General features: G+C 40.8%; 1 protein-coding gene across 1 annotated transcript; it reads right to left on the reverse strand.

Annotated features, from left to right (window-relative positions):
* Positions 1-589: 589 nt before the first annotated feature.
* Positions 590-10608, reverse strand: map2k2a (mitogen-activated protein kinase kinase 2a). Its single transcript, XM_084355251.1, has 11 exons — positions 9786-10608; positions 8965-9175; positions 8005-8151; positions 7803-7880; positions 7391-7442; positions 4563-4687; positions 3755-3968; positions 3515-3579; positions 3326-3387; positions 2539-2584; positions 590-2426 (listed from the first exon to the last, which is right to left on the reverse strand). Exons 1-11 carry the CDS (start codon positions 9872-9874, stop codon positions 2316-2318), a joined length of 1200 nt encoding a protein of 399 aa, XP_084211377.1. The 5' UTR covers positions 9875-10608; the 3' UTR covers positions 590-2315.
* Positions 10609-11693: the final 1085 nt, after the last annotated feature.

Raw genomic sequence — 11693 nt, forward strand, 5'->3', positions numbered from 1 at the left:
AAGTCTGAATATTGATAAATCTGCTCAAAAAAGAATGTATTTAAATTTTCTAATTATATGGACAACTCATATTTCATTTAGTTTGTTAATTGTCTAATCATAGTTTGAAATATATAGAGAGTAATTTGTTTGATTTGCCTTCTACACACTTAAGAGAACAAAGTTGTGGTGTGGAAATACTTTGTATTTTCATTTTATTGCATTGGTCCAAAGGTAACCAATTTAAATGACTCAAAAAGTACTGGAATCATTGAAATCATACCCACCAGGTACTCTGGTAGGAAAAATACCTAGGATATGACCTAAGTGTTCTCTGTGGTCACTATGCCCTTGACCACAACCACCACTTTTCTGAAGGGATAATCCACAAACTGGCTAACCATATCAATGTATCATAAGTTTATAAATGTATCATGATTTTTTTTCTTATTCTGGTTGTGTATACAGTTATTATTGTTTTGTTGAAAGGGGATAAATAAGTTTACTAGTGTGGCACAATTTCTGGTAAATATGCTTTTCCAGAGAGTCAGAAGTGAGATTCACATAAGGAACATGGTGGATATCACTGGCAGTCAAAACAAAATCACAGTACATTCACAAATAAGTTTTATTTTAATCTTTTTTATACATTATAACCATATCCAACACATTTTTATATTATAATAAAATGACTCTTCTCCCTTGTCTTTTACATAAATCAAAAATTTGTATATTAAGACTGCAAAATAGTACTCCTGTAATTTTTGTATATAGCTTTGTACACATACAAGTGACGATGCATTCATTTTGCTCCGAACGAATGCACATTTTGAGGGGAATAAGAAAGGGCAGCCATAAGCAGAGAGAATACAAGAGCTCTAGCAAGACGGCAGGCTAGCAAGTAACACCACCACCACCACCACCACCACCATGTGACCAACACTGACCTGGGTTAAAAAGTTCAGTCAAACCCTTGTTACGATTTCATACTTTTACCACAATTAATTGGGTTAAATCAAAGGGAAAATGTTTTCAAATTGTATTTCAACCCAAGTATTTTCCAAAAGCACACCTCTAGGCTGGTTGAGTCCCAAGAGAAAGCTTGGAGCGCCACACGTAGCAGTACAGTGAAAACATAACCAAAAACACTTCAGGGGAAGGTACGGACCAACAACAAAGAGAGAAAAAAAGTCAAATTAGTCAACGTGATTGAAATTTCATAACGACATCGCAGAGATTCAGGCATTTTCATAAAAACACCAGCTAATCATCCCCATCATGATCTTGGGAAATAAAATACACATACAGTATTAGAAAGATAATAAACCATGCTATATCATCCCATGAATACAATTTGATCAGTTTTCTCAATGTCAGGAAAGACATTCTGGCATATATCAGGCCTCCACAGCATATGCCTCCTCCCATGTGAGAGAGACAGCGTTGGGTGTGATTTGAAATGTATGCTGAGGAAACAATGCCAACACAATCGGAGTGTAGATCGCTGAATGAAAGAAATCAAAACATTCAGAGTACATTGATATACTGTTGCATGAATGTGCATACAATTAAAAAAAACAAAAACTGATTAGGCATTGAGAAACTTTAGTAGTCATGAGTACCCTCTTTGGTTTGTGACGTTATTCACAAAGTGATCTTGAGAGTCATCGCTCATTTACCAAAAAAAAATTACTCCATATACGATCATTTGTCCTGCACCGTCTACTCACAAATTCGATTATTACATTGGAGGTAATTGCAAGGTGTCTGCAGATAATGTTTTTGCATGGATATGTTTCACAAGGGGATTGTTTTGGGAATAAATCAAAGAAATACCTGCATTCACCTTCAATAAAATTAATTTAAAATTTGCAAGTAGATCATATGTTTGGATTTCTCTCAGTTTGGAAATCTCTACAGCAGGTAATTTATTAAAATACAGTCCAACAAGCCATTAACCGTTGCCATAGAAAAGATTAATACAGAATATTCAACAATACAAAAAAGTTTGTCAATCAATGCAATTTCAGCTGACACACTGGCAGCCCTTCAGTGCTTTTACATCCTCTGTAGCATTGTGGAAAAGTGAGGCTGTGGCTACTCTTGACACTGGCATGGTGGAGCTGTGGCCTTACAGTACAATGACTCAACTGCTGGCCCTGCTGCTGGTGAAGAAATAAATGAACGGGGAGGCCGAAATGTTTTTTAAGTTTACCCAAGAGCTATATGAAAAAAGTGCCAATGTGTGTGATGGCTTGTGTATGTGTAAGTGCAGAATCTTTATGTGTATGCAAGCAAGACCCAGAGGTATGCCAGGGCAGTGGGGGGGGGCCTGTTCACTCGGTGCCGCGGGTGGGAGTACTGGGCTGGTTGAGGCCCATGGTTTTGCACAACCAGCCGGCAAAGTCCACTTCCTCCACTTCTGATCGCTTGATGAACGTGTGGCTCTGAAATAAAAACACAGGGAAACCATCGTTCGTACTGTTAGCGTCATAACTTCACAATTAATAACTCTGCAATCAAACTATCAGATGAGTGAGAACAAGCTCAAGCACCCACCATCAGCATCTTCAGATCCGCTCTCTCAGCAGGGTTTTTGATCAAACTGCAGACACAAATGACACCAAAAAGGTTACTGACGTGAGTATAGGATTGCATTTTTAATAAATTATATCGGATTTTATTTTCCAGTTTCTGAAACCATCTCGAACATAACCTAAATCCCTCTTAAAAAGGTGCAGTTTTGGGGAGGAAATTTTAAACAGAAGACTAAAATCTGCATTCATTGATTTTCACAACTGAATAAACACACCGCCTTAAGGAGAAACACAATTTCATACTGTTTTACTTTGTTTATCTCTACAGGACCCTTCTGATAAGTCACCTTTCTAGTTTCAAACAGCATTTTGGACACTTTGTTCCCTCATGAGGACAGCTTGTTTATTCAGTTATGGAAATATATCAAATAAATATTTCCAAGTTTGTATTATTCCCTTTTTCTTTTCCATTTTTGCAGTTTTCTTAAATTATTTTATATCATTCAATTTTACTCCTTTTGCTTAATTATACTGTTTAAGTAGTTTTTTTAAATTCATTTTCTACCATTTTATTTTCTCCAAGAACATCTTAACTTTGTTTTTGTATAAAGTGCTATATAAATAAAGTTGTAATCATTATTATTCTTTCTTGTTATTTCAGTCCAAACCAACTGATGTCTACAAGGAGGAAAGTGTAGAACTTTAAGCTTTCAGTATTATCTATGGCCCATGATTAATTTTTGCATAAAAACAGATAAGAGCAATGGGCTTTTCTTTGGTAGCTCAATCTAAAAAAAACTGCTGCTCACCATTTTGTCACAAAGTCCTGGAAGTCATTGGTGAAGACCCCAAGTGGCAGTTTAGGGGGCGGCTGAGGACGAACAAAGAACAAAAAGATCAAAAGCGGAATAAATTATACAAACAGAGACTGTGTGCAGAGATAGAAATGTGTTTTGTGTTAAAGTAAATTCGTCATGCAAATCAGTGTTTTCTCAGACCTCATTCACAATGTAGTCCAGAAGTTCAAAGATGGCCATGGCAGGTCGACTGTCCATTCCATGTCCTGTGGAGAAGTCGTGGACAGAATGAGAACTTCTTTTTCCCCACCAGAACAAATTAAATCACATCTTAAGCAGGCGTTATATTTAAGGCTTTTATCCTGAAAACATGAAATGCTGTCACTGCCAAGTCTGTAAAAAATCTACATATGCATTTTTAAATGTTTTTGTGTTTCTTACCGCTAACGGGCCTGCCTGGTGGTCTGGGTCTCTGCATGTTGGTGTGAGGCTCCCCCTCGGCCCCGTCCATAACAGCCCGTCCGAAGATGCCTTCCAACTCTTTGGCGTCTGGTGGGGGGATGGGGTAGCGGCCAATCGCCAGCTCCACCAGGGACAGACCCATGCTCCACACGTCAGACTGAACCGAGTAGTGAGTGCCCTGCAGTCTCTCCGGCTGTTGAGAAACACACGATCTACGTCAGAGGGAGGCAGGTAGAGCCAAGATGCCAGGCAGGAGAGAGGGTTGGGCAGAGGGTTGGGTGGGGAAGGCGCAGGAAGTGGAGGAGGGGGGCGTTATGGCAAAGAGAGTTAGGGTGTGGTGAGGGCAAGAGGACAGAGGATGGGAGGGTTTGGCAGCAGAGTAGCTTTGGACTGTTTTTAGCTAGAAGGGTGAGCAAGGACAGGTGTGTGTGTGTTGGGAATTATGATAAAAGGGGCAAGTGTCTCTACACCACTGGTGCTTTGTGGGTAAGAGATGGGAATAGGATGGGACAGGCAAGCAGCTTTCGGCACTGCACCCACAAGGTGTCTAAGAGTGAGGGGAAAGAAGGACGAGAAAGAGCAAGCACAGTTGCCTCGCTCTTTGCCAAAGAGCCCTTTCCTGGGCACAGCCCTCGGCTCTTGGCAGGGGAGTGAGGGAGGGCCAGAGGAAGGCAAGGCAGAGGGCGGGGCCTTGTGAACAAGAGCAATGTGAGAAAAGAGGAGAAGGAAAGTGGGGATAGGGCCAGAGAAAAAGGGGTGGGGGCGCAGGCGTGCAGAGCTGACTCACCGACATGTAGGAGCGCGTTCCAACAAAGGAGTTGGCCATGGAATCTATGAGCTGGCCGCTCACGCCAAAGTCGCACAGCTTGATCTCCCCGCGAGAGTTGACCAGGATGTTGGAGGGCTTGACATCTATGTGGCAGATACGAGCAAATGTAAATTACGTTTCCAGTGAGTCTTCAAACTCAACACCTCGCTTTTGATACTGACAATTTTTACAGACATCAGGAAATCGTGACTAAGCAAACAGAAAAGACCACGTCTATACTGAATACGTTTACATGAACACAACTTTATTATTCAGAATATGACAATATTCAGTTTGCAGGGCTGATGAAAAGATGCATTGACTAAAGAAAAAGCCAACATTTCTGGCTGTAAGAAGAAACACAACTACTTTTAAACATCATGAAAGACTTGCACATTAACAGACTTTTGGACGTGCACAAATGTCACAATGCCGATCTTTACAAGAAGGTGGCTGAAGGAATGAAAGAGGGAAAATGTGTTTGCAGGGTCAGACAAGTTCGCTACCAGTGGAAAACTTCAGCTGTTCCATACTTTGATGGATAAACAACATGTTATTGTACGTCAAGTAAACGGAAATATTAAGGGAATATTAATTTGAATTAGCCATGTAAACACTTAATAGGAGTAGTGGGGGGTTTTTCAGAAAAAGGGCAAAAACTGGAGCTTTTAGAGCATGTAAACGTACTCAGTGGTGTGTTAGTACTACGTGCGCTTGTTTATGCGAGTATGAGTAGAGTAGTAGTAGTGACATGAATGTACATGTCCATGCCCAATACATTGACTGCGTGTATCTGTGTTTTTCATGCGAGATACTAACATGTGCAGACGTTGAAAACAAATTTCCCTCTGTGGACATCAAAAACTATGCATTTACCTAATAACACAACCTTTTTGACAGACGGTTGATATCAGATGTAGATTAAAAAAAAAATTCTTGCAACATAGAATGGCTTTAGAGACAAATACTTAGACCGGGACTACAGCCTGCCGTGAGAGCCATAGGTGGTGTGCTTTGTCTGCGCTGCCGCATTCATTGTGCGAGGTAGAAAATAGCTACAACTCGAACTGAGCCCCTGTTATAAACAAGCGCGGTCCTCCGCATTTCCCGCTCATCACTGAACAACATCCTGCAAAATAATGGGCTAAGACCGAGCCCTGCAATCTGTCCTCTGTGGTGTGTGACCCCCTCCCACGACACGTGAGGAGCGACTGAGAAAGAGGTAGCATGAAAGAGCGGGAGAAAGACGGAGGGAGAGACAGAGGGAGGGGTCAACAAGGCGCGGCTGCTGTATAATCACATCTGAGAGGCTGCAATTACCGCCTGAGCTCACAGACAACCGTCCTCGAGTACCACCGACCCTGTTGCAATGTTAGACTCCTTTCCACTATACGGTTCTGGCTGCCACCTTTACCAGTACATTTCCTAACAACACGACCATGGTTCGTCCCTGGTGTGCTGTGGAAAACTTGTCTGCCTTGCACTCTGCTATGGTGTGACTTGTAATTTTGTTTCAACGCAAAGATAGTAGTTTTTACAAAGCCTTATTTTCTTCATGCTACAAATTTCTATGATCAGGAACTCGTGTCATTCCCAAATAATAGCTTGCCTTGTGGTGAGCGTGCTAAAGCTCTTAGGAGGTTGATGCAGTACATATGGAGGAAAAAGCATGAACACAATTAATACAAATGTGAATGTGAACAGGGATGACTGGAGCCAGCCTTGTTTATGTGGCTGCATTTCAAGTGGTTTCAAGGACAACAAAGTTCACAGACTTTTGGAAATAGCGATCATACCTATATGCTTTTTGTTAGCGTGTTTCAGGGCAGCAAGGATAATGTTAGTGGAAAATTAAAGGATAATTTTGCTTTTTTTTAATGTGATGTTTTGACTGTTACATTTGCATGGTCTGTATCTCTGCTTGTTGCCTCACAAGGATCAGCAGAATTTAGCCACAGCTAATACTGAAGGGATGGAAATCATTACATTACCCGCAATAGACGTCCATAACCAAACATCTACATTGAATTATTTCTAAATGAAGATGACTGTTCAGAAATCTAGAATACGACAAGAGTTTCCCTTATAGGATTCTCATGTGGGGTTTCTTTACACTCTATGGCTACTCCCAGACAAAAACAACAACAAAATATTTCACATTGATCTCTTTCTAATACTACAACTACCTTGTGGTCGAGAAACCATTTATGCCCTATAACAAATAAGAATTAGCAATCAATATAATTTCGTCCTCCCATATTGCTTAACTGCTGCAGTAAGGTTTGAGAGGTGCTCAGTACATTTTAGTGACGGATTACAGAGACAAACTTAAAAATGTCTTCATAGTCCATACAGTAAACAATTGCAAGACTGTGGTGAAACATTTTTTAATCATTAAGCAATAAAATATAATTAAAAGTGTATTTATTCATTTTTTTGTAATCTAGGGATATCTGAAGTCAAAGCTCTTCAGGTTAAAAGCAGCAGTGTAGTTTTAGTATTATTTTGTTTGAGCAAGTTATTTACAGGAAATAACAAATAACCGAAGAAGTGACTGTGATTTACACTGCAGTCTGTGATGTGCAAATTAATAGTGCTACTAGACGAGGTATGTGCACAACACCACCCTCCACACCTTTGTGTAAACATACACCCCCTGATCATCATCAAGTCCAACAATGCTGTTAGTCAATCAACCATTTTGATTTTGTTAACTAGACGCCCGGTATCTGTTGTGCTGCAGTGATCTGAAGATGTTGCAGACGGGATTCTGTGAGCAACGCAATTTATTGCAACACCACCCTCACCTCTGTGCATGATCTGGTGCTTCTCTCGCAGGTAGGCCAATCCCCTCAATACCTGTGAACAAGAGAGGAAAACATGTAACATGACACACAAAAATACAAAAAGGGCCAAATCTCAGACAAGAGTCAAAACAGATGCATGAAAAGTAAGCTTTCCCTGTGCAGGTATCACTTAAGAACACTTGTTGCAAGAGTTTAAGTTGAGTTAAGTGCAGTTGGCTCTACTGTTTGTGACTCATGCATGACATCTAGTTAAGCAACATCACACACCCACAGTGAGCAGTGCACATGTATTGTAACAAGCTTCAAGAATCTTCATATCACTGCCAAATACAAACTATAACCAGTTTTAGCATCTGGTGAGCCGTCTTCTACACTACATTTGTATATGTAACAGAACAAGTGAACAACTTACAGCTATGCTAACTTTTCCCAGGATTTCTTCTGGGATTCTTCCAGCTTCCTTCAGGACCTGGTCCAAGGATCCTCCATCCTGTAGAGACAAGTCCCACTATCAAAATCTGACACAAAAAAATGAGACAGTGTGTAGTTGTATCCAAACACATCAATCCTGTGTCTGTTGGTGGTAGGCCCTCCAAACAGTCTTTGTCACTCACCATGTGCTCCATACAGATGCTGATCTCCCCATCGCTGTAAAAGGCCCCATAGAAGCCCACAATGTAGGGGGAGTTGCATTCATGCAGCACCTGCAGCTCTCTGATAATCTGGTTTCTGATGGCAGGCTTGATTTCAAGGTGGATCAACTGAAGAGGGAGAGAATGAGACCATAAACTGCTGTTCTCACAAACGCAAGAGATGTAGTTACATCATTCACACACTGACCTCCTAACATCTCGGGATAACACATCTCAGAGGTGGCGGTTGGCATTACTATCATACTATCCAGCTTGTCTGTGTGTTCTGTTAGCAATCACAACAAATACTATTTTTTGGATTACTCATTTGAAATGGCTCCAATCAAGGAGACACACCAGGTGCGTCTACATACACACAGAATGTCTTTGAATTAAACACACTTTTTTTTTTTTTTTCCCCTTTTTTTTTTTAAATGGTGACAACTACAACAACAACACGTTTCCAAATCGTTTGTCATCATTTGTAGAAATTTTACTGGAAATTCAACTGCCATGTCAACACACACTGAGCCGCATGGCATCTAGCATGCAAGCTTATGCTTGTTTGAGTTGCTGCTGCAGTGTCTGTTTGGATTCCCAAGAACTTTCCATCTCTACTGCGCTGTACACCCTGCGTCATCATCAAAATGAGGAGAAAGTAGACTAACCTGCTCACTTCAAGTATACAACCATAAACTAGGATTGTTTTAACTGCCCAACCAGTATTTTTGAGGCAGATGCACATATCTATATTTGAGAGATTTTTATTTTATTCTTTTTTAACAAACACATAACATAGGGCAACAATTGTGATATGGCTCCCTTTAGGTTAATTATTTGTGACTCAGATTTGTACTGAATCAGATATTTGTTTGAATTCTACTCCATCCAACTGTGACACTACAAATACTACAAGGAAATACAATAAATATTCACTCTCACCTTTCGAGCCATCACCAAACCCGAGGGTTTGTGGCGGACCTTGTTGACCACTCCTCCATTTCCAGCGCCCAACTCGCATATGGGGTCAAAATCCTCATCCTTCAGCTCCCCAACCTGAGCTTTCTGGGTGAGGAAAGCTTCCAGTCGTTTCCTCTGTTGTTCGTCCAGGTCCAGCTCTCCCAGTTTCTTTTGTAAGGCCTCGAGGTTGGCTCTGTGAGGAGGAGACAGCGGGGTTTAATACAGACGCAGACGGAGAAATTATTATACAAGAACATTTAACAACTAAATTTAAAAGATCCCGTCCACACATGTTTTAAGGCACACAGAATTGTGTAGTATAATTACCTTATTAAGATCCTTAAAATGGCACCTGTTACTTCTCCCTCATTTAAAATTCAAATATATGCACAAATGGGAACATATTTTTCATCTCACAAGTTAATGTGCTGGACACAAGACGTCTCCTACTTCTCTCCACATCACACTTATGTATGCCGATTATCGAACCAGGATTGGCATCTAAACTTTTCGTGATGACACAAATCATCCTCTTAAAATCAGAGTTTCAATGGGCACAGAGAAAATATATACTTTAGGCCAATAATGTGAAAACAGCCCTCTACTGTCAAATTCTGCACATACATCATCCCACACAGTGAAGTTCAAACATTCAAACAAGAAGAAAATCACTTTTTTGACTTTAATTGTGGCCACATGAGACTATTATTAAACAATGCTTGGAGAAAAGCTTACAAATAATAATAGACATTCCCTCTTTAACATAGGTACAATTCATTTCAACCCATAGTAGGGCTACTCACTCAGATGCAGCATCAATGGTGTTGGAGGTGGCCTGTCCTTCCCCAATGGGCTTAATGTTCAAGGGAACGGGTCTTTTTTTGGGAGCCATGTCAGTAACTACCCTACACGACTGTCTTAAATAACAACTAACCTGCAGTGAGCTGGGAAGCTGCTGGTCTAGCCTTTAAGTTGCTCGAAACTCTGAAAAAGCAACAGGATCAGCTCTGGATGGCTAGTAACTTGGCTAGCTAACGTTAGCAAAGTTAGTTCACTTTCGGAAGCATGTCAGTCAGATATTTCGGGAAATTATGTCATGCCGAGGTGCTCTTTACAAAGTCAGGTCGTTTTCAGGTGCATCTACAGCGTCAACACATTTCGATTTTTCCGCCTCTTCTGGGTTATCTACCTGCTGCTACTAGCCACTAGCCGCCTAGCTGCTACTAGCTAGCACCAGCTCCTGGAAAAATCGTGCCCTGCGTCTCTCAGTCCTAACGTGCAGCCCCTCGCCCCTCAGCTCGCGCCAACACAACGGGCAGACACGGCAGCTAACACCGGGACACCGACTCGGCTCGCTTCCCCAACCGCAGCAACAAATTCCTCCGGTGTTTCGGTTCGAGGTGTGGGGCTCTGAGGCGAAAAGGGCTTGGGCTCTGGCTGGTAGTGCTTCAATACAGGAAGGAGCAGCTGCAGCATCAGACCTGTGTGACACCCACAGGGAGAGCCCTTCATAAATAGCGCGAGACTGAGTGAGGCCGTCTGACAAGTTGATGCGAGAGATGCAGAAATCTCACGGGAGATGTACGACATCTGCAGTTTGTGATAACAACTCCGGTGTGCTGATTTTAATGAGGTAAAAAGCCCAGTTTAACCACATCTTATCCCCCCCTGCTGCTTTCTTATGTGTTTAATGGCTGTTAGTAAACAAGCTGCGAAGTACATTACTGCCACCCAGTGGTGAGAAGAGGGAACTGACGATAATACAGTAGATCATATTTGGAGGTTGTGTTATGAAAAATAAATCCAGTATATTAATATAAGTTCAGGGGAAAACATTTGTTATTGTATCTCATCATTTAATTAAAATTATGTTTGATGTGTTTTGGCTGTTTTCCTACTAAAATAATGAGCCTGTTATATGTTATATTTTGTCAACTGCTGTCTCCGTGGTCAAGAATAAACAACAGGTCCCTGAGAAGTGCTGAGAAATCATGTTATATGATTGAGAGCCACAGAAAAGCGACTAGATGAAGCTTTTTGTTACAAAAAATTATTTTAATATGTAATCCTATAAACAAACCCTGATAAATAATGTACTCATCTATGTATCACCCCATCCATATAATGATGTTGGCTGTAAATCTTCAGTTAGGCCACTATTATCATGGCATATATCACGTGTCATCATCTTTATCACTAGCACTTTCATTCCTCACAATGCACACTACAAATGTTACCAAGAGGGCAAATAACAAAGGTGCTCCAGCGTCTTGCACCATTGTACTATAGGCTACAAACCTACACATCACACAAAAGCTACACACATTCCCAGAATATCTAAAAGCCTGTGATATATAGCACCTAAACTGAGCTTCCTCACATGTCCTTCACTGTCTGGCACATCACACAAACAAACTTCCTCTTGTTGCTTCAGTTTTTGATGCAACATTTCTGAAGGAGTGACTTAGTGAGAAATGAAGTAAGACCTTAAACTCGAGTATTTGCTAAATATAGAGGATTATAACAATTCGACGCCTGAATGTACATGTCCTGTTACTTAATACTGGTAAAGTGAAATCTTAATCTCTCATTTAAAGAGGTTTTGACTATGATGGGAATGTATCTGGTATAATAAAGGCTAAATAGAAAAGATTAAACAAAAAGAGACGAGAGTACACACTGTGCTGTATGTTGTTGTTAGGTTATTGCTC

This window comes from Pagrus pagrus, assembly GCF_965226575.1.
Source record: "Pagrus pagrus genome assembly, chromosome: 6".
Classification (NCBI taxonomy): Eukaryota; Metazoa; Chordata; class Actinopteri; order Spariformes; family Sparidae; genus Pagrus; species Pagrus pagrus.

Coding starts and splice junctions, on each gene's coding strand:
- map2k2a (XM_084355251.1), bottom strand. CDS start 9,874: ATGGCTCCCAAAAAAAGACCCGTTCCCTTGAACATTAAGCCCATTGGG. Junction 7,443..7,802: donor TGGGAAAAGTTAGCATAGCT/GTAAGTTGTTCA, acceptor TCTTGTTCACAG/GTATTGAGGGGATTGGCCTA. Junction 4,688..7,390: donor GCACCAGATCATGCACAGAG/GTGAGGGTGGTG, acceptor TCTGCCACATAG/ATGTCAAGCCCTCCAACATC.